The sequence below is a fragment of the Vipera berus genome (assembly GCF_964194415.1).
Source record: "Vipera berus genome assembly, chromosome: Z".
Taxonomy (NCBI): domain Eukaryota; kingdom Metazoa; phylum Chordata; class Lepidosauria; order Squamata; family Viperidae; genus Vipera; species Vipera berus.
In genome coordinates, this window is record NC_138205.1 from 21,632,157 (window position 1) to 21,655,775 (window position 23,619).

At 43.2% G+C, this 23,619-nt stretch overlaps 1 protein-coding gene across 3 annotated transcripts; it reads left to right on the forward strand.

Moving 5' to 3' along the window:
- Window positions 1-338: 338 nt before the first annotated feature.
- PAQR4 (progestin and adipoQ receptor family member 4) lies at window positions 339-23,619 on the forward strand (the record flags this gene model as incomplete). Of its 3 annotated transcripts, none has more annotated exons than XM_081343446.1 (3): window positions 339-514; window positions 21,689-21,789; window positions 22,722-23,619. In XM_081343446.1, 3 exons carry the CDS (start codon window positions 339-341, stop codon window positions 23,153-23,155), a joined length of 711 nt encoding a protein of 236 aa, XP_081199572.1. In that variant the 3' UTR covers window positions 23,156-23,619. The 3 variants fall into 3 exon arrangements, with proteins under 3 accessions (XP_081199572.1, XP_081199571.1, XP_081199573.1); XM_081343445.1 differs by having other exon boundaries at window positions 339-504; window positions 21,571-21,789; XM_081343447.1 differs by lacking the exon at window positions 21,689-21,789 and having other exon boundaries at window positions 339-504.

Below are 23,619 nucleotides of genomic sequence, written 5' to 3' on the forward strand. Positions count from 1 at the left end.
GAGATTTATGCAAACGAGACGGGGGGGGAGGGTGGGCGCGGCTTGCATCAGAGAATGCCAATGGAGAAGGGCAGGGCAAGGCGCCGGGCAAAGAAGCGCGGGCAAAGGCGGCGGGCGAAACCCCGCATCTATTATGCTAATAAGGTCGGTGGGCGGGGCAGAATCGTGAGCTGAGGCTGCGGAGGGGAAAAGGAGCGCGCGGGGGGGGGAAAGCCCAAGGAGGAGTCCCCCCCCCACCCCCTGCAGCGGCCCCATCAGCAACCGCAGAAGCAGGAGGAAGCCGAGCTAGAAGGATGCAGAAGCCGGCTAGTAGCTGACCCTGGGGGGGGAGCCCGGCCATGGCTTTCCTGGGGGGAGCCCGGCTCCTGGACTGGGCCAGCTCCCCCCCTCACTTGCAATTCAACCGCTTCGTGCTAACGGGCTACCGGCCGGCCAGCTCCGGCTCCGGCTGTCTCCGCAGCCTCTTCTACTTGCACAACGAGCTGGGCAACATCTATACCCACGGTGAGATGCGGCAGATTCTCCTCCATGCTTGCTTCCCCCTAACCTTCTCTCCCCTCCGCTTCCGGGCTCCCGTGCCCTCCGAGCTTCACGCCCTCCCTGCAAGGCCGTCCCCGCCGTTGCCCTGCCCGCCATCCCCGCTTCTGCCCTCCCGGAGAACTCAGGAATTGCGTTGGGGCATCGGGAGGTTTCCCTGCCTGCCCGCCTGCCCGCCTGTCCCTCAGCTTCAGCCGGTCCCGTGTCCTTACGTGGCTCCTGTATTTCATAGGATGAGAAAATTAAGTGACAGCACTGATTTTCGGACGCCGGCCATCCCATATACAGCCAGTATCCCGATCTCTCTCTCTCTCTTTCAGGGCCTGGCTATGTTATTTCCCACCCTTTAAAAGAAGACATGGAACCAACCGCTTCTGCTTTTGCCCCCCCCCCACCTCCTAAATCTATAATTCAGCCCAGTTAAATATGGAACTCCACTATACAGTATTTGGCAGCCCACTACGGTGGAATCACTAGCCTGCTGGCTTAAGCTTTCCAGCACCGCATCCTCAGACGCACATCGTCAGCTCCCCCGCTCCCCCCCCCTTGAGGTACCTGCCTCTTCTTTGCGGACACATATTTTCTCTAGACTTTTTCAACTTTGGATTATTCCCTTCCCTCTCCCCCCCCTTTGCTGCCAAGTGAGGGATTCCTCAAGATGGCAAAGAAGGCAAGTTTGCCAGACTTGGGACAAAGTTGTGCCGGGAAGCATGGCCATTGAGTTGTTTAATTGTAGCAGTGCCCTGCCTTCTCCCATGCTATGAGAGCCTTTAATTTGGATTCCATGGGATTGTTTCAGTGAGCAAATGTCTGAGAAAGGTTAAGCTTGCACTTCGTACACTTAAGGCCTCGGGTTCAAACTCTTGACATCCTTGTGTGGATTCATTATCGGCTCTCGTGCCTTCCTGACCCCTTGATCTGTGGCATTTTAGTATGCATCCTTTTTCTGGACTTAATTCTGTAGTTTTGGTCCCTGACAAAAGAGCCTGAGTAAGGAGCTTGTACCATTTAAATGTTGCTAAACCAAAACTCTGATCAGTGATAGTGTTGCTAGGAATTGTACTTAGTTGTATTTAGAGGGTTGCCATATGCCCATTTTTCATCAAAAAGTGAACAGGAATGGGTTGTTTTAGAATTTTGCCTAGGTTCAAGGAAGCAAAGAAAGCCCTGGTTTCTCTGATATTTTTCCTGATTCTACCGGGCTAAATGTTCCATTGAGGGTTGAGAGCCTTACAAAGACCTCCACAAAAGTGACTACTACTCATCATTCCCCCCCCTTAATACATAGCTATGTGAATCATTTTGTGACATGTTGATGACACTGAAGCGAACTTGGCCTGGCCCAGCTATGCTCGGAAATAAATAAATAAAGACTGCCAATGAAAAATTCTGACTTTGCAAAACATGACATATATTCAATAGTCTGCATCACTTTGCAATCTGTTGTAAGCAAAAATACTGCAATTAAAATATATGAGGCAGGGGAAGAACACAAATGGAAATAGGTTTTATTTCATTTACTTCAAACTGATCAAGCAGGTTTACTGTACGGTATTTGGAACTCCTGCTCCTTCATTTGAGTAGAGACCTAGCAGGATCGTTTGTACCACTGCTTTGGTACCTTTCCTATCCTTGTTGCCAGGTTGCGATAATAAAAGCAGGGATCCTCTTGAACATAGATTTGCGTTGGTTCACAAATTAAGGAAATCTGTTTTGGGCTGTCGATTGGAAGAAAAATATGCATAAGTATCTAAAGCAATTTTTGAGAATTGAAGTTGTGAAAGTTTCACTAATTTTTATAACATCTTTGTAAACTAGCTTAATCCCCAGATTCCTGATGTTTATGGAAACTGTTGCGAATACTTGGCTGTGGTGATATTTGAAATGTGAATATCCTTGCTCGTATTTTAGTTATTCTATTGCATTAATTTACTGTTGAAGAAAAACCATGATTTGCAACATATAATTTATTCTAAGGCTTAATCAAGTGCTGGAGTCTTTGCTGTGTTCAAGGAAATGCTGCTGCCTGTTCTAAAAATATATATTGTACCGTAAGGCCTTTGTATTATGAACCAATTGGGAAGACTGTGTCTGTTTGAATATATTTAACTACATAACTACATAAATTATACATATTTAAATATAATTTATGTAACCTCCCCACCCATCCCAACTTTATGTAGAATGTTCACCAAACACTGGACTTTGTCCATTGTTTAAGGAAGCAACATATATTCAGATTCTGTTTGCTGCATCCAAAGTACACTGAATGGAATAGTATGTCATAAAAAAGTTTTATTCTTTCATTTTTAAAAAGGTTCTAATGTTATAAAGAAAACCATGCAGGCAGAAGGCTACAGCTAATTCTGTAAAAAAATAAAATCAATGTATGTTAAAAGATTTGTGTAAGCTATTTTTAGATGAATTCTCATTTTATCTTCAAATACTTGGCCCTTCTTACTACAAAAGTTGTGATCTAATTTCAAAATCTAGCTTTTAACTTGAGCATGTAAATAAATAATACCTATTTTCCTAATGGATGCAGCCACTATCCTTTAGGAATTGTTTGAGGATCCTGTGTATGTGATTTTGCTTTTTGTTATGTAAAAGAGGTAGACTGTCAATATATCACATTTATACAGGGCAGTACTTAAGTTGTTGGACTTGTGATACTAGGTATTAGTCCTCTTCAAAGACAAAAGTTCCCCAAATCACTTAAAATCTGTCATTTTCTCTCAGCCCAACCTATTTTCCATAATCTGTAGTGAGAAACATTGGATGTGTGTGTACTTACCCTAAATTCCTTGGGGAAAAAGGCAGGGAGTTAGATACATTTGTTAGACAAAAATCTAATCAATGAATAGCATGAAATAAAGAAATTAAGACAGGTGCCTCAAAGAACTGAACTTCTGCAGTCTTTAAACAGCAGCCAGTGGGCTAAGATTATGTAGGAAACTAATGCCTTTTTTGTTCTTTCGTTATTTCCTGTGAGAAAATGAGAAGAACTGTGTTTCCGCTGTGGGCAAATACATTAGTCTGGAATAATAAAGGAGTGAAAAGGGCATAAGCATAGTTGGAACAAATTGTCTCAGGACCTTGCAAATTTCCTTTTGCTAGCTGTTCTGGTAAGTCAACCATTGAGGGCAGCTCTTCCTGACCTCTTATGCCTAACCAACCAAGGTGCTCAGGAAAGTTGTGCAAAGTTGCTGCTAATTGTTGCTCATTGTGGGGAAAGAAGGAAGCAGAACGCTTCCTTTCTTAAACTGTTTTCTTGTGGAAATAGCTTTCCCCATTATGGCTCCCTTCCAACATGGAGACTAGAGCTCCTTTGTTCCCCTCACCCTACCAGATCACTGGGAGCAAAAAAAAGTGTTTCTCAACCTCAGCAGTTTTAAGATGGGTGGAGCTCAGTTCTGGGATTTTAAGTCCACACAGCTGAGGTTGAGAAACACTGATTTGGAGAATGCCACCTTGGGAAACGTTGGCTTAGAGGTTCTCCATTTTTGTAAGGATAGTATGGGTTCATTCTTTTGTTGAGTTAATTGATGTATTGAGAGTTATTTTTCATGGATTAAGAGATGTTTGACTTCTGGGGCCACCACAATTTCTCTTAGGTATTTTACAAGATTGGGGCTGCAAAAGCTTCCAGTCTACTTGTGTCAAAGAAATCAGGGGTGTGATAGGACCTTTTCCACCTAACAGAATATACTAAGAGGTATCAGCTCTTGTGAACTGCAACACATGTTTAAAAATGCATTGTTTGGAAAAGAGCCTACCAAACTCCTGATTTTATGGCCACCACAGACTAACCAGCTCTCCTCCTATCATATCTAAAACCTAAATGGTGTATATTAAAAGAATCTGTGGGTTGAAGCTGAATCCTCCCTGAAAAAACTTCCAGAGTTAGCATTTCCCCCCTATTTACACTTTGTTTAAATCGACCCATTTCAATGGAGTCCATGCTACCTTCCCCACCAATCCCAAAGTGCATTTTTCATCATTTTCATTGGTCATCGGAAATGTTCAACAAACCAGAATGTAGGAAGCTGGTTAGCCTGCACTCTTTTGTAAAAACGGCATATCAATTGCTCTAATAGTGTCCTTGAATAATAAGCTTTTCCTTGATGTTCCTGGGCTGGTCAGCAAGAGCATCATAATGAGAAAAGGCATTGTTCTCAGTCCGTGGATGTCAAATGAGGGCAGGGAAGAACAAGAGAACAGAGGAGCAGTTGTAGTTGCCTAAGCATGTTGAACGGCGTCTACATTGGTAAGAATACAGCAGTAAGCATTTGCTGTCTAGATGACTTTGAACAATATATGTAGCAACTTCCAAAGTTCTCAGAAAATACCCTGGGCAGTGCTTAGCTGCTTTAAGAGAGGTGGACTTCAACTCCCAGAATTCCCCCAGCCAGCTGACTGGGGGAATTCTGGGAGTTGAAGTCCACCCCTCTTAAAGCAGCTAAGGTTGAGAAACACTGGAGATATCCCTGAGGATGAGTGTGTTGGTGCACGTTGTTTAATGAATCATTGTCTTACAGAGAAGACAGATAGTTTTCTTCCCTATAATAAGAAAAAAAACCTGTCCTGGCTTAGTGCATTATTAGCATCCAAGTTCCCAAATGGAAAGACTTCCTTCTACATTTTTTCCTTTGTCAAGGCAACGCCAGCCTGCCTGCTAAGGAATCTGTGCATATTGCAAAGGATTCTGGGAAGGGGGAGTTCTCAGGCATGCTGGTTAACGGTGGACTGCAATCTTTTCATCCAGATTATTCCATCCCTCACAAACAATTTGCATCTCCGGATTTCTTGGGGAATGGCCTAAATTTCAGAATTTCAGCCAGCCTGGTCAAAAGGAGGCTGAGAGTTCTGGAAGTTATAGTCCCTCACAGCTGGAGGGTCTCAAGTTAGGGAAGATGATCCTAAAAAACGGTGTGTGTGTGTGTGTGTGTGCGTGCGCGCGCGCGCAGGGGAGAAAGCAATGGCAATGCTAAGGTAGAAATTCAGTAACAGCAAGTTAATTGCAGTAACTTCTTTTGCAAATCTAATTCTTCCAGCAAAAAGCTAAGGTTCAGATAAGATCCCTGAGCCACGAAAGCTGTTGAGTCAAGTGGAACTAGGTGTGTGTGTTTGCGTGCTTGCCTATACTCACTTCCCAGGAAAATTGACTTACGCTGCTATTGATTATTTTAGTGTTACAAGGGTGGAGATCTCCAGGGAGCGGCCTGTACCAGATGCCTGGCGTTGGTTTGTCAGTGCACTTCTTAGGGCTGTGGCCCAAGAATGCAAAAGGAAGAATCAAGGGTGGAGTAAAAACATGACTTAAGCTAAGCATTGATCCGATCTAGCGTTCTTTTTCTAGTGATGACTAACCCAAAACTTCTGAGAAGCTTAGAGGTAGAACATGTAAATATTACTCATCTGTTCTTTGTCCTTAGGCAATTCTCTAAGCTACACTGCCTTTTACATGTGGGGATTTTGTTAGTTCTAACTATTAGCCATTGCTTGTGGGGGGACCTTTGCTTGATTTTGACCAGCACTGTGCCATGCATAATGTAATTTCTGATTAAAGAATATCATATAATGAGCAGGAGTAGATTCTGTTTTTATAATTCTAACTGCCAGTAGCTTTATAATGCTACTGGCAGTTAGAATAAGCCATGCTATTCTTAGACCATTGTGGTTTATTTTGATTTTTTCTTTTTCTTTCCTATGCTTGCACTATAGATCTACCCCAAAGAGCAGATTGGACTAGATGACCACTGGACTTTGCTTGTTCCAGCTATCAAGACATCTAATTGGCTTGTTGTGCAGCTCAATATATAGAAGTTTAATCTGTCCATGGAGAGCTTTCTGTCCAGTTCAGTCTAGCTTAGTTTTCATCTCTTGTAGAATTGAGAAGTCCTGCTGGGAGGTGAGAAGGAATTATGTTTAGAAACATAGAAGGGCCTGCTTCTGAATTGGAGAAAAAACCTTGTTTAAATATTTCATAATCTTTGTCCAATACTACAGGATAAGGGCAGGATATGATTACCATATTTGAGCTGCAAAATCCCATTGGCCAGATACAGCAAAGAGGCAGCACTTTCCATATCTCTTTACTCTTGTCTAGAGATCATTCTAATTTCCATAGGCTCCATACTATATGATAGCCATTGGAGATACTATATGCTGCAGACTCTACAGCAAAGAGTCATAGATACTACTGGTCTTGACTCTTTTGTTTCGCTAAAAGCTGTAAAACAAAGGACCGTGGCACAGATATGGGCTAGGGTATACAGTATGTTTGTGTGCCAGATGATGTGACTTGTATATTTTGAAGTTAGTTACATAATATACTCAGTAACCACCTTAACAGGTAGCTTCTCCAGAAAACCCAGACCCCAAAGTGTCAAAGCATACTGTATTTTGCAGGTTAAAATACCCAGAATCAATCCTTTGCTGCTGTGGTTGGAGCTGCAAAATCTCTGGTCAAAATAGAGCAGCATCGCTTATCCAGGTTCCATTTGGATGAGTGAGCTACATCCCAGAATTCCACAAGCAGCATAGCATTGTTAAGAATTCTGGGAATTGAAATGCACACATCTGGGGGACATCCAGATTTGGGAAGATTGGTGTAAAGTTTCTATAGAGCCAGGTGAGCGCAAGGTCTGATGCAGTAAACATTCATCTATTGCAGAGGTGGAAAACTATGCCCCCTTTATGACTTGTGGACTTCAACTCCCAGAATTCCTGAGGCAGCCATGTTGGTTCAAGAATTCTAGGAGTTGAAGTCCACAAGTCATAAAAGGGCCATAGTTCCCCATTCCTGTTCTATCATACTAACCCCGTCATGTCAGTTTTTCAATGAGCTCATGTTGATTTTTGAAGTCAGGAATCAGAGGCCTCATGATTTGATGAGTCCATGCTTGGAGAAATTAAATGACATTGTGTAGCCATGAGGTAGGAAGAGGACACAGACCTGGGCTTCCCCCTCTGTTTAATGCTGCACGTGGCTAAAAGAAAATTGTTCATCCTTCCTTCCTTTTGGCTTGGGGATTCTATCCAAACAGGATGAGAGAACCAATACATCCCTTGCAGTCTGCTGCAATTCTGAATCCTTTATGTAGTGAAGAAAGTTTTGACTCTCCTTTCACAGATAGAGAATTGAGGCAGTCGGCTTGGGATTCAGCCAGGAGTTTATGGGCGATGGGAGTGGTAAAATCCGAATGCATTATTATTTAGAAATTTTAAATCTGCCTTTTGATGGCTCACAAACATTTGAAAAACATCCCGATTGAATAAGATGGATTCACTGAGCCTGGAAAATTAAATAATACATTCCAAGAACAAATACAGTAAATGGGTCAACAGTAGCTAAAAAAGAAGAAGAAGAAGATCAATATTAATTGCTGTGTAAGGCTGAAGAGAACAGGATAAACTGCACCTGGTATCTGAAAGGCGATTGTGCCAGGCAAATATGCTTACAAATGGAGTTTCATAATTGTGGTGCTGTCCCAGAGAAGGGACACGGTGGCTCAGTGGGTTAGGACGCTGAGCCTTTTTGATCAGAAGGTCGGCAGTTTGGCGGGTCGAATCCTGAGTGCCGAATAACAGAGTGAGCGCCTGTTCCTCGTCCCAGCTTCTGCCAACCTAGCAGTTCGAAAGCACGTAAAAATGCAAGTTGAAAAATAGGGACCACTACGGTGGGAAGGTAACAGCGTTCCGTGCGCCTTTGGCGTCTAGTCATGCCGGCCACATGACCACGGAGACGTCCTCGGACAAGCGCTGGCTCTTCGGCTTTGAAACGGAGATGAGCACCGGCCCCTAGAGTCGGAAACGACTAGCATACATGTGCGGGGGAACCTTTACCTTTACCTTACCCAGAGAAGGCCTTCTTGGGAAAAGTTACCCATTGGCCATCAGAAATAGGAGATTGCAAAAAGCCGACTCTGAATTGTCTTGCTCTGTCTAGCCAAAATTCTGCAATTTGTCTGAGACAGTGGATCTTCAAGGCGTTGGCAGAAGCAGCCTGAAAGAGGAGAGTGGAGGGGGAGGACATCCATCCCTGTTTGAAGCCAAGTGTAAAGACCCTGGTGTGTAATAAGCTATTTAGGGTGCTCCAGATCTGTTTCATTGGAATTCCCTTACAAATTAAGAGAATTCTGGTTTTAGAGGACGCCAGCCTGGGCTTAGCTAAAACCATTGATAGATTTATTTAGTGTAGATTTTGCACAATATCCTTAAAAAAACTAATAATTAAACTGAGGACAGGAGATCCTTTTTCATCACACGCACGCACACACACACACACACACTTTTTTTTGCAGCTTGCAGAAACAGCTCATCAGTTTACATTGTTAAGACTCTATAAATTTTTGAGAACCCCAAATTATGACAATTATTCTCAATTCTTTTGTGACTTTGGAACCATAATTACTCTTAACTTTGTCCTACCACATGGAAGGCTTAACACTAAGCCCTGCGCTCTTTTCCTGAGCTCATCTTGAAATACTCCCAACATATGAAACAATTATCCACCTGCTATTTATCTTCCTATCTCTTTCTTTCCAAATAGTTAATAGTGATCCTGTTATAGGCTCAGCTCTTTTCTCTCGTCCTTCCTCTCTCCCTCCTTCCTGCTTCTTTCCAACCAGAGGTCCCAGTGTCACAGGTCCTGTAGGAAAGTAGACACATCCTATCCCAGATATGTCAAAATAGTAGTTTCTGATCTAAGCAGTTTACACTTTAGCAGCTGACTGTGTAGGTGGCAAGGAGAAGCCAATACGAACTCTTGCAAAGGTGTTTTGGGTGTTTCAGCACAAAAGTGCTGGTGTTGTATAACGCCTTTTGCATTATATGTATATAATGTATACTGCACTGTATATGTACACGTGCATTTACATTCACACACAACCCATTTATTCTTGCTTTCGCTGTGGTCTCTTCTTTCTGCTGTTCCTTCAGTCAGAATCTAGATCGTTATCAGCTGGCAGCAGAGACCTGTGTATCCTGCACATAACCCTCAGTTGCTCAGCCTGCATTCAGCCTATATTGTGGCATAGCCCCACTGTTTTCCTTTACCTGTGGGAAATCTAATTTTGCTTACAAGTTTGCTGGAGGGGGCATGGAATTTTTATTCTCTCTCCTAGTGCTCATGAGAGAGCGGTTAGCTTTCTGTTTAGCCCCTAAAGGATTTCTTTAATGACTTACGCATGCCCCATTCCCCTCAGCAAGCCTGCTCTGCCTGCTCCTCTGTGCTGCATGTGTTTTATGTGTGTATAAATGACAACGCACAGTAATAAGTGAGATTTGTCTTGTAGCCAGGAAAAGATTAGGTGTAAAGAGCAAAGGGAGTGTGTATTGATTCATGAGAGTGGGGGACGGTGGGTGGAAAGCAGGGGAATTTCCCCCTCCCCCAAATCCTTCTTTTAGGGAATCTCAAACGGTAGCAATGGTGCAGCGTATTTTCCCTTGGCCAAGACTGTATGGCTTGGGGAGTACCACTATTATTGATTAGTACTATATTGCCATGTTAAGAAAACCAAGATCATGGCATCCGGCCCTCTCAATTCCTGGCAAATAGATGGGGAAGAAATGGAGGTAGTGACAGATTTTATTTTCCTGGGCTCCAAGATCACTGCAGATGGGGACTGTAGCCAAGAAATTAAAAGACGCTTGCTCCTTGGGAGGAAAGCCATGGCAAATCTAGACAGCACACTAAAAAGCAGAAACATCACCCTGTCAACAAAAGTGCGTATAGTCAAGGCTATGGTCTTCCCAGTTGCAATGTATGGCAGTGAAAGTTGGACCATAAGAAAGGCTGAGCGCTGAAGAATTGAGGCCTTTGAACTCTGGTGCTGCAGAAGACTCTTGCGAGTCCCTTGGACTGCAAGGCAATCAAACCGGTCAGTCCTAGAGGAGATCAACCCTGACTGCTCTTTAGAAGGCCAGATCCTGAAGCTAAAACTCAAATACTTTGGCCACCTAATGAGAAGGAAGGACTCACTGGAGAAGAGCCTCATGCTGGGAAAGATTGAGGGCAATAGAAGAAGGGGACGACAGAGAATGAGGTGGCTGGATGGAGTCACTGAAGCAGTAGGCGTCAGCTTAAATGGACTCCAGAAGATGGTAGAGGACAGGAAGGCCTGGAGGAACATTGTCCATAGGGTCGCGATGGGTCGGACACGACTTCGCAACTAACAACAATAATATTGCCATGATGCCTCTTGAGTCCAGAGTTCCATCTGTGGTGCAACCTTGAGGGAAGCAAGCAAATTCAGGATGTGTGCAGGAGCAAAGAGAAATGTCAAGAGAGGCACTGACTGGAAAGATAAGATACAATTGGAAACCTCCAGTTAGCTGCTGTTTCTTGAAACTGGAGTCGAAGGCCACTTACTTCCTACCTAGCCTCTAACATTCTGTGCAGTCCTTCAGGTTGTTAGATTTATTTATACCTTGTGTCCCTCAAGAGAGAGAGAGATCCTGCAGGAAAGCCTAAGTACACTATGACTTCCCAAGGCCACCACTGTGTTTTATGGCTATCTGTGGATTTGCATCCTTGCCTCTTCAACGTCTGGTACAGAACTGGAATTTCAGACTACAGTAAAGACCTAGAACCTTCCCATTTAAGGGCAGTGATTTTTGCCTTCTCAGCCTAAATCTATGATGTCGAGACTCTAGAAAGAGTACAGGGAAGAGCAACAAAAATGATTGGGGGACTGGAGGCTAAAACATATAGGGAACGGTTGCTGGAATTGGGTATGTGTAGTTTAATGAAGAGAAGGGTGAGGGGTGACATGATAGCAGTGTTCCAATATCTCAGGGGCTGCCACAAAGAAGAGGGAGTCAAGCTGTTCTCCAAAGCACCTGAAAGCAGGACAAGAAGCAATGGATGGAAACTAGTCAAGGAGAGAAGCAACCTAGAACTAAGGAGAAACTTCCTCACAGTTAGAACAATTAACCAGTGGAACAACCTGCCTCCAGAAGTGGTGAATGCTCCAACACTGGAAGTTTTTAAGAAGAGACTGGCCAGCCATTTGTCTGAAATGGTATAGGGTTTCCTGCCTGAGTAGGGGGTTGGACTAGATGACCTCCAAGGTCCCTTCCCACTTCTTCTTCTTCTTCTTCTTCTTCTTCTTCTTCTTCTTCTTCTTCTTCTTCTTCTTCTTCTTCTTCTTCTTCTTCTTCTTCTTCTTATTATTATTATTATTATTATTATTATTATTATTATTATTATTATTATTATTATTATTATTATTATTATTATTATTATTATTATTTGTAGTTAAGACATTCAGATACAATTTCAAGTATTATTACCCACACAGTCTCACCCAATTTCTAAAACTAATTTCCCCAGCCAATTTTTAAAACCAATTTTCAGCTGCTTTCAAGTTTCTTGACATCTTTTGGGATGTTTTAGTTCAGGTTTTGTCACCTTTCTTCTCTGAGGTTGGAAATCAGGTTCCTTGGTGCTCTGAGGCTGGGGATGTGAGAGAAATGACAGCAGCTTGGTTATGTTTTTCCTCTAAAGTGAAAACATCCTCCTTCAGGAAACTAAGTTGCTGCATAGCTTGTTTAATTGGTTTGGCTGCATTTTGGAGGCATTTGCTGTTGTACAGTTAGAGCTTGGGTACCAAATTTCTGCTGTCAGCAAAATGTACAGTTGCAGTTTATCTGCTGACACACCATCCCTGTTGTCCTTGAGGCTGTCATCCCATCTGGTGGAGTTTCCAGGCACCGGTGAGAACTAAGGTAAAAAAACACTTAGGTATCTCTTCATTGAAGTACCTGGTACTGTACTGACTTCAGTGGCTTGGTTATATCATCATCGTCACCATTTCTTTGATCCTTAAATGCAGAGTTTTAGATTCCAAGCCCATAATCCTTCCTTTCAGTGGGAACATTCTTGAAGACAGTGGAACCATAGCTTGGTAGGAAGATACAGGTAGTCCATGACTTACGACTCTCAATGGAGCCCAAGATTTCTGTTGCTAAGTGAGGCATTTGTTAAGTGAGTTTTGCCCCATTTTACGACCTTTCTTGCCACAGTTGTTAAATGAATCACTGCGGTTGTTAAGATAGCAACGCGATTGTGAAGTGAATGCGGCTTCCCCATTGACTTTGCTTGTCAGAAGGTTGCAAAAGGTGATCACATGACCCCGGGACACTGCAAGCATCATAAATATGAGTCAGTTGCCAAGCGTCTGAATGTTGATCCCGTGGCCATGGGGATGCTGCAATGGTCCTAAGTGTGAAAAACGGTGATAAGTCACTTTTTTCAGTGCCATTATAATTTTGAATGATCTCTAAACGAACTGTTGTAAGTCAAGGACTGGATCTTAAAATATTCAGGTTCCAATGTTAAGGTCAGGTAGGAAAAGTTATGTCAGTTTTCCTTAACCTGGAAGATATGGTTGCCTACAATTCTGATTGTCACAGTCATAGATGTGCTGCTTTGTATTATGGGCTGTAGGAGAGCCCAGATTTGGTGAATTGTTACTTTAGACCAGTGGTTCTCAACCTTTTCTTTCTCAGGACCCTCTTTACATACCTTTTGTGGCCACAGACCATGGCTACAGAGTCCCAAGACTTAAGAGTTAAATCATTACATTTCTTTAAGCTCCTGTGATGACACTGCAGCTCCCCCCCCGCCCAGAAGTCTGCGGACCACAGGTTGAGAACCACTGTTTTAGACAGTGCTGAACTTAGAGGAATGTTTGGAATAAAACTTTGCCTCTCCTTTTGTGGATGGAACTTTTGTCAGTTTTAAAAAGTGGAGCTTTCTCTTTGCATTACAAAGATAAAGTAACCTACTCTATCTACCAAGGTTGTCAGTTCTTGGTGAGCTTTCTCATGATGAAAGTAGCACTCTTGGGATGTTTTAAGAGACTCAGGTTTTTCTTCCTAAATACTCTTCTTTCCCTCCCTTTGCTCCCACCCTCTCCATTCTGGTCAATTTTACTTTAACTGAATTTTAAATTTAAATTTAAAGATCCCTATTAACTTTTTAAAAAAATGTTTTATACTGCACTTTAATTGAATGACTATAAGCTGCCTAGAATTGCTTATGGTGAGATGGGCAACATGTAAGTTAAATAAATCAGTTCCCACCCCTTTTTTGCATTTTTAATCTCCTGACTACTGCCCAGTGCTCTTGATATATGTTGGACAAAAGCTGAAAGAAGTACATCTTTTTTTTTTGGCAAGGATTAAAATAATTTGGAAGTGGGGGAGTGGCTCCAATTAGAACTGGTTTTTATACTGTTGTTAAAGCCACAGAAGTCCTGTTAGCAAACTAAGTTTGGCCACAAGCTTTCTGCTTACCAGCCAATTTGTGACCCTACCGCTCTCTCCCCTTCATGGATTACTGCCTTGTCGTGGTGAAGGGGCTTGCGTAATTCAATGAAGCTATGAGCTATGCCGTGCAGGGCCACCCAAGACGGAAAGGTCATAGCAGAGAGTTCTGACAAAACGTGATCCACTGGAGAAGGAAATGGCAAACCACTCCAGTATCTTTGCCACAAAAACTCTATGGACAGTACCAAAAGGCAAAACGATATGACGCTGGAAGATGAGCCCCTCAGGTCATAAGGTGTCCAATATGCTACTGGGGAAGAGCAGAGGGCTAGTACTAGTAGCACCAGAAAGAATGAAGCGACTGGGCCAAAGCCGAAAGGACGCTCAGCTGTGGATATGTCTGGTGGTGAAAGGAAAGTCCGATGCTGTAAAGATTTTTTCTCCATAGGAACCTGGAATGTAAGATCCATGAATCAAGGAAAGCTGGACGTGGTCAAACAAGAGATGACAAGACTAAACATCGACATCTTAGCTATCAGCGAACTAAAATGGACAGGAATGGGTGAATTTAATTCAGATGACCATCAGGTATACTACTGCGGGCAAGAATCCCTCAGAAGAAATGGAGTAGCCTTCATAGTCAATAAAAAAGTAGGAAAACCAATACTGGGATACAATCCTTAAAATGACAGAATGATCTCAGTTCGAATCCAAGGCAAACCATTCAATATCACAGTAGTCCAAGTCTATGCCCCAACCACTGGTGCTGAAGAGGATGAAATTGACCGGTTCTACGAAGCCCTACAGCACCTTATAGAACTAACACCAAAAAATGATGTCCTTATCATCATGGGGGATTGGAATGCTAAAGTAGGAAGCCAAAAGATAACCGGAATAACAGGCAAATTTGGCCTTGGAGTACAAAATGAAGCAGGGCACAGGCTGATAGAGTTTTGTCAAGAGAATACGATGGTCATAGCAAACACTCTTTTCCAACAACCCAAGAGACGGCTGTACACATGGACATCACCAGATGGTCAACACAGATATCAGATTGACTATGTGCTCTGCAGCCAAAGATGGAGAAGCTCTATACAGTCAGTAAAAACAAGACCAGGAGCTGACTGTGGCTCAGACCACGAGCTTCTCGTTGCAAACTTTAGGCTTAAACTGAAGAAAGTAGGGAAAAGCACTAGGCCACTCAGGTATGAACTAAATCATATCCCTGAAGAATATACAGTAGAGGTGACAAATAGATTTAAGGAATTAGATCTGATAGACAGAGTGCCTGAAGAACTATGGACAGAGGTTCGCAACATTGTACAACAGGTAGCAACCAAAACCATCCCAAAGAAAAAGAAATGCAAGAAAGCAAAATGGCTGTCTGAGGAAGCTTTGCAAATAGCTGAGGAAAGGAGGGAAGCGAAAGGCAAGGGAGAAAAAAAAGATATGTCCAATTAAATGCAGAATTCCAAAAAATAGCTAGAAGAGATAAGAATGCCTTCTTAAATGAACAATGCAAAGAAATAGAAGAAAACAATAGAATAGGGAGGACCAGAGATCTTTTCAAGAAAATTGGAGAGATGAAAGGAACGTTTCATGCAAAAATGGGCATGATAAAGGACCAAAATGGCAGGGACCTAACAGAGGCAGAAGAGATTAAGAAGAGGTGGCAAAATTACACAGAAGAACTATACAAGAATGAGCTTAACGTCCCTGATAATCACAATGAGGTGGTCACTGACCTCGAGCCAGACATCCTAGAATGTGAAGTGAAGTGGGCCTTAGAAAAGCTGAGCAACAACAAAGCTAGTGGAGGCGACAGTATTCCAGCTGAGCTATTCAAAATCTTAAAAGACGATGCAGTAAAAGTGCTACACTCAATTTGCCAGCAAATTTGGAAAACTCAACAGTGGCCACAGGATTGGAAAAGATCAGTTTACATTCCAATTCCAAAGAAAGGCAGTGCCAAAGAATGTTCAAACTATCGCACCATTGCACTCATTTCTCATACTAGTAAAGTTATGCTTAAAATTCTACAAGCTAGACTCCAGCAGTATGTGGATCGAGAACTACCAGAAGTACAGGCAGGATTTCGAAGAGGCAGAGGAACTAGAGATCAAATTGCTAACATACGCTGGATCATGGAGAAAGCTAGAGAGTTCCAGAAAAACATCTACTTCTGCTTCATTGACTATGCTAAAGCCTTTGATTGTGTGGATCATAACAAACTTTGGCAAGTCCTTAAAGAGATGTGCATACCAGACCATCTTATTTGTCTCTTGAGAAACCTATATGTGGGCCAAGAAGCAACAGTGAGAACTGGACACGGAACCACTGATTGGTTCAAAATTGGGAAAGGAGTCCGGCAAGGCTGTATACTGTTGCCTTGCCTATTTAACTTGTATGCAGAGCACATCATGAGAAAGGCAGGGCTAGATGAATCAAAAGTTGGAATTAAGATTGCCGGAAGAAACATCAACAACCTAAGATATGCAGATGATACCACTCTAATGGCAGAAAGTGAAGAGGAACTAAAGAGCCTCTTGTTGCGAGTGAAGAAGGAGAGTGCAAAACCTGGGTTGAAACTAAACATTAAGAAAACCAAGATCATGGCATGTGGCCCTCTCAATTCCTGGCAAATAGATGTGGAAGAAATGGAGGTAGTGACAGATTTTATTTTCCTGGGCTCCAAGATCACTGCAGATGGGGACTGTAGCCAAGAAATTAAAAGACGCTTGCTCCTTGGGAGGAAAGCCATGGCAAATCTAGACAGCACACTAAAAAGCAGAGACATCACCCTGTCAACAAAAGTGCGTATAGTCAAGGCTATGGTCTTCCCAGTTGCAATGTATGGCAGTGAAAGTTGGACCATAAGAAAGGCTGAGCGCTGAAGAATTGAGGCCTTTGAACTCTGGTGCTGCAGAAGACTCTTGCGAGTCCCTTGGACTGCAAGGCAATCAAACCGGTCAGTCCTAGAGGAGATCAACCCTGACTGCTCTTTAGAAGGCCAGATCCTGAAGCTAAAACTCAAATACTTTGGCCACCTAATGAGAAGGAAGGACTCACTGGAGAAGAGCCTAATGCTGGGAAAGATTGAGGGCAAGAGAAGAACGGGACGACAGAGAATGAGGTGTCTGGATGGAGTCACTGAAGCAGTAGACGTGAGCTTAAATGGACTCCAGAAGATGGTAGAGGACAGGAAAGCCTGGAGGAACATTGTCCATAGGGTCGTGATGGGTCAGACACGACTTCGCAACTAACAACAACAACAACCGCTCTCTAGTCTAGTGGCAGGCCTCCTGAGTTTTACTTGTTGAGTCCCTCACTTGTAGAATCTTCTCTTGGGCCTGCCACAAGTAGAATGGTTGGCCCTTAATGAACTTCAAAGGGGGTGTTTATCATCTTCCTAATTGAGATCTGGCTTCAGGCAGCCTCAAATTAGCACAGTAATTGGGCTCAAGGAGACCTAATCTGTTTGTGTAAAGCTGCGACCTCTGGGGAAACAGGAGAGGAGAAAAAAAGAAGGATAAGGTCAAGCACAGACAGCAGGATGTGCAAGTCAGAAATGGTTGAAATTCATTGCACTTGGCGTGAAAAGAAAATCTACTCCAGATTATAACAATAGCGTACCATTTTTCCCCTCAGAATCATTTTTTAGGAATCATCAGGGCTGGAATCCTTGAGAATGATGAATTGGTATCAAACAAGTGTGAAGATTCCCCATAGCTGCGAGGTTTTTTTTTTCTTTGAAGGAAAAAATCTATCAAAGAATGCCATATGAGTTTTAATAGTTACGTTGGGCAGCAAACAGCACAATAAGGACAGTTCTGTCCTTATTGCGATAGGAAGATGTTATTCTGTAGAGTTCAGAGCCTCTACCAGCAATTCAGTTCGTGGACATTTGCATCTTGGGGCAAGTTAGTGCAGTGCATTAACTTTAGGAGCTATTCAGGTCCCAGCACTTGGTGATTGTAGGAAGGAATATACGGAAATGGTTTCAGAATGGGGAAGTCCTGTAAAATTCTGTACAGAGGGACATGAAGTAATGCAACGTTTTTATCTCTCTCTGTTCTGAGAGCTTAAAGGAAAGTAGGCTGCATCTGCCATTCTGATAGCACTTTTTGAGATCTTTCCCTGCAACCACTAAATGCCAGAACCTGGAGATCTGGATAGCTAATGCACAGGGTAAGTCCTCGACTTACAACCATTTGTTTGAGTGACCATTCCAAGTTACAGTGGCACTGAAAAAGGGTAACTTATTTTCATGTACAACTTTTGCAGCATCCCTGTGGTCACCTGATCAAAATTCGGACGCTTGGCAACTGACATGTATTTTTTTTAATTGAAAAGTTGTATAATACATTTTAAAAACATAAACTCACTCACTCCCCCTCCCCCCAACTTCCCCTCCCTCCCCCCCCCCCCCGACTTCCCAGAGATGAATACAGGGTATTAACCTTTACCAACTTAAGCTAAAATATGCTAACTAACTAAAAAAACACTTTAAATTCTATTGCACTTTAACTCCTCTTAAACATAACTAAATAACTAAATAATAATAACTAACTAATAATACATCGTATAATACTAATACTTATTCATATGCTAAATGAAACTTTTTAGTCCCATATTTATTATGAATATAATCGATCCATCTTCTCCATTCCAAAATATATCTCTGTTGTGATTGTTCTTTCAAATATGCTGAAATCTTTGCCATTTCCGCCAGGTTTGAAACTTTTAAAGTCCACTCTTCTATAGTAGGCAGTTCCTCCTTCTTCCAGTATTGCGCTACCAAGAGTCTTGCTGGCCGTAGTTAAATTCAACATCAATTTAGTATCTATAACAGTACAATCTGTAATAATAATGTTGTTGTTGTTGTTAGTTGCGAAGTCGTGTCCGACCCATCGCGACCCTATGGACAATGTTCCTCCAGGCCTTCCTGTCCTCTACCATCTTCTGGAGTCCATTTAAGCTCACGCCTACTGCTTCAGTGACTCCATCCAGCCACCTCATTCTCTGTTGTCCCCTTCTTCTATTGCCCTCAATCTTTCCCAGCATGAGGCTCTTCTCCAGTGAGTCCTTCCTTCTCATTAGGTGGCCAAAGTATTTGAGTTTTAGCTTCAGGATCTGGCCTTCTAAAGAGCAGTCAGGGTTGATCTCCTCTAGGACTGACCGGTTTGATCGCCTTGCAGTCCAAGAACTCGCAGGAGTCTTCTCCAGCACCATAGTTCAAAGGCTTCAATTCTTTGGCGCTCAGCCTTTCTTATGGTCCAGCTTTCACTGCCATACATTGCAACTGGGAAGACCATAGCCTTGACTATACGCACTTTTGTTGACAGGGTGATGTTTCTGCTTTTTAGTGTGCTGTCTAGATTTGCCATGGCTTTCCTCCCAAGGAACAAGCGTCTTTTAATTTCTTGGCTATAGTCCCCATCTGCAGTGATCTTGGAGCCCAGGAAAATAAAATCTGTCACTACCTCCATTTCTTCCCCATCTATTTGCCAGGAATTGAGAGGGCCAGATGTCATGATCTTGGTTTTCTTAATGTTTAGTTTCAACCCATGTTTTGCACTCTCCTTCTTCACTCGCAACAAGAAGCTCTTTAGTTCCTCTTCACTTTCTGCCATTAGAGTGGTATCATCTGCATATCTTAGGTTGTTGATGTTTCTTCCGGCAATCTTAATTCCAACTTTTGATTCATCTAGCCCTGCCTTTCTCATGATGTGCTCTGCATATAAGTTAAATAGGCAAGGCAATCTGTAATAATACCCAACAGAAATAACTGTGGAGAAAACCTTATCTTTTTCTTAAATATCTTCTGCATGTTCCACCAAATTTTAATCCAAAAAGCTTTAACTTTTGTACAAGTCCACCATATATGATAATAGGTTGCATCATCACAACCACACCCCAACTGACATGTATTTATGACAGTTGCAGTAACCTGGGGTCGTATGGTTCACCTTTTGTGACTTTCTGACAGGCAAAGTCACTGGGGAAGCAGATTCTGTTTACAACCGTATTTCTAACTTTAACAACTGTGTTGATTCACTTAACAACTGTGGCAAGAGAGGTTGTAAAATGGGCAGCAACTCACTTAACAACTATCTTGGTTAGCAGCAGAAATGTTGGGCTCAATTGTGGTCATAAGTAGAGGACTACCTTTATAGTCTCCCCTCCCTCCCCCCAAATCATGCAAAACTTCATACAAAGGGATATAACGCTCAGAGAACCTAATAGCGTAGATTGAGCAGATCACAAACTTAGAGATCTGCAACTTTTTAATTCTAAACTTTTCTCTTTGGGTTTTGTGCTTTCTTCTGAGGAATCCTCAATATCATCCACAGTAAGCATTTTCTAGCGACTGGGACAAGGATGCCGTTTCTTTAATCTCCCATCCGCTAATATCTTTGAGTGTTCTCCCAAAGGTGCTTTTTCAAAAAGCAGCTGGACTTTTTTTTTCTTTTTCTGGAAAGACGTTTCACTTCTCATCCAAGACGTTTCTTCTTTCTTGGGACAACCATGACCTGGAATGACTGTGTGTCTCCACAGACATTTTTGAGTGCTGCTGAAAGTTTCCTCACCTGAACTAAACGAAAGGAAATCAATAAACCAGCTTCCTCCAGCCTGCTATCTTTCAGATATGTTGGGATTTCAACCCCCCTGAATTCCCAACTTGTATGGAATCCCAACACATTAGGAAGCCACCAAGCTGTGGAAGGCTTAGGAGAAAAATGTATCTCTTAAAAAGAGGACCCATAGGTTGAGTGTCTCTACACAAAAATGCTGGGTCCGTGAAAGTTCTTTCATCGTTGGTCTGTGATAGCTGATCAACAAAGGATGCTGCTTGGGACAAACACATGTTTGGTTGGGACAAGGCAGGGCTTTTCAACCTTTTCACCCATTGTATCACTTTTAGGATATGGCAATGTCTGAGTACCACCAGTCGCCTAGCAAGGTGTCAAAAACTTGATGACCAAAAAAAAAAAAAGGAAAAAAGTGATGAAGTACAGGTAGTCCTCGACTTACAACAGTTCACTTGACTGTTCGAAGTTACAATGGCACTGAAAAAAGTGCCTCCCAAGCCACAGCCGAGCAAGACACCTGCCTGCCCGCCCGGCCGCGCTCTTCCTCATGTCCGAGGTTTTCATTGTTGTGAACATTTCTGTTGAGGATTGGCAGCGGAGGTGGGAGGTGTTTGGTTTTATTCCCCCCCGTCTGCTGGGTGGTTGCAGCAGGTTTTGGTCACTTCACATGACCCTGGGACACTGTGACCGTCATAAATATGAATCAGTTGCCAAGCATCTGAATGTAAATCACAAGACCCTGGAGATGCTGCAACATTCCAGCTGATCGGCGCTTCTTCTGGGCTCAGCAGAAGCGCCAGGATCAGCGCCGAGCTCCAGTTGGAGCCTGGCGCTGATCCTGGCGCTTCCGCTGAGCCCTGACAGCCCCGAAGAAGAAGCGCTGATCCTGGCGTTTCTGCTGAGCCCTGACAGCCCTGCAGCTCCAGTCGTCTCTAGCTCAGGCTTGTGCGATGCTGCCACCGGTTCAGCTCATTCCCCTCCCCAGCTACCACTTTTCTAGGATGGTCGCGTACCACCTGCCAGGTGCCAATGTACCACAGGTGGTACCCGTGCCACTGGTTGAAAAGCCCTGGGATAAGATGCAGGAAAGGCTGACAGGGTTGGAAAAAAGGCAGGGATGTAGTCCTCCTCTCTCTCAGTTCCTTCTTTCCTCTTCTTTCAGGTATCCCTCTGCTGGGGTTTCTCTTCGTGATGCCGCTGACCATTCCATGGGCTCGACTTTCACAATCATGGCTGGGAGTCGTGCACTATTTGGCTTGCATTTTTCCACAGCTGGGCAGTGTGCTTTACCATCTCTTCATGAATCATGAGGGAGGCCCTGCTGTTTACCATACCTTGCTCACCCTTGATATGTGTGGGGTATGCATGGTCAACACTCTGGGTGAGTTCAAGCACGCCCCTGTTATCCATGGATGACTTACTGGATAGGAGGAACACAAAAGGGACAAAACTGCAATGCGTACTGAGAACGCAGGAGGGCTGAAAGTGGTATTGGAGCTGGGAGCAGGTTGTGTAGAGGGTATATGAGTCAAATTGTGTTGGCTTTGGGTACTTGAAGAGCCAATCTTTTTATGTGATGGCAGAGGCCATCTTGGGTAAAAGCTCAAGAACGAAGTGGAGGTAAAAAGGCTGTGGAATTGAGCAGCTCCGGTTATGCTTGGAAAGGAAATACTCATGCTGACTTAAAAGAAACTGAATTTAAAACAATGAAAAACACGTTTTCAATGAATGATCCTTGCATTGTAAAGATTATTTGGGGAAAAGGGGGCTTGTTGTAAATACAAGACTGTTTGTTCTGAGAAGCTGAAGGAAGCTGAAATATTTCAAGAGCACTACATGAAGTCCTTCCTTAACAACTGTTTACAATAGACTTCAAAAAAAGGTATGACCCATTCTCAAAGTTAGGACTACTGCACCCACCCTTCTGAGGTCATGTGATCTCATTTCAGGCACTTGCAACCGAGCATTTGTGACTGGTTGCAATGTCCCGCAGTCAGGTGATCGCAATTTGCAACTGTTTTGCCATTTCCCAGCAAAAAAAATGCCCACTGGATATGTTGGATTTGCTTAATGACCAGGTGGTTCACATAACGACCAGGTGGTTCGCTTGGAACATCTGCATTTTTCTCCTTTTATGATCGTTTTTTTTAAAAAAGGTTGTAAAACTGAGTCTGATCACACAATGCCTCGATTTATGCCGCAGTGAGGCTCCGTTGTAGTTGGAGACTACCCGTAGTGAATTGACCATGTAAGCTGATTGCTACTGTTTTTATCCTTAATTTCTTGGTGGACTGACTGTCTCTTTCCACACAGGTGCTCTTCCAATCATCTACTGCACGCTGGCCTGCTCCCCACTTCTTCGTTCTATTGCCCTGCTGGCCTACACAGGCTTGTCAAGCTATGGTATCTTTTGTGCAGTGACTGCTCGCTCCAGTGTCCGGCGCTTACGAGCCTTTGCCTGGCAGGCTCTGTTCCGCTTCTTCTTCTTCTATTTGCGGTGGGTGGGATTAGGCACCGGCCACCCCACCTCTCTGCGTTCATACCTCATTATGGACGGTCTGGCCTTTCTTGGGGGCGTCATCAACATCTCACGAGTGCCTGAGCGCTGGAAGCCAGGCAGTTTTGACTATTGGTTCAACAGCCATCAGATTATGCACGTGCTGGTGGTGGTCAGTATACTCTATCTTCACTGGGGAGTGGTGGCTGATCTTCATTGGATTGCCAACTATGCCTGTCCAAAGGAATGACCACATCATGTTTGGATTCACCCCTTCCACAGAAAATTTGCTGACTGAGAAGTGGGTGACTTATAAGGCGCGAGCCATGGTTCTCATTGTCCGAGATCTTCTACAAGGGCTGAAGTACATAAGAAAGGACATCTTCTGGATGTGATTTATTTAAAAGAGGCTGCATTTTTTCCCCTGTGGGGTTAATACAGTAATTTCCTATTGGTTGGTTATTCATGGATCAACTTGTCTAGGATTTGTATACTTCTGAGTCTAAACTAACAAGTTTCCACACCACTTGAGGTTCTTAGCTCAGTTTGTGCAGTTCAACTATTCTTCCAGTTTACAATAGGCAAACAATTTGGTTAAAAACAAATCTTGGATCTCTAATAAGATATAATTGGAGAAATAATCAACGGTACTAGTGAAGATTTCCACCCCATCCCCAACTCTTACTTTGCTGAAGGACTTTTTGTCATCAGAGC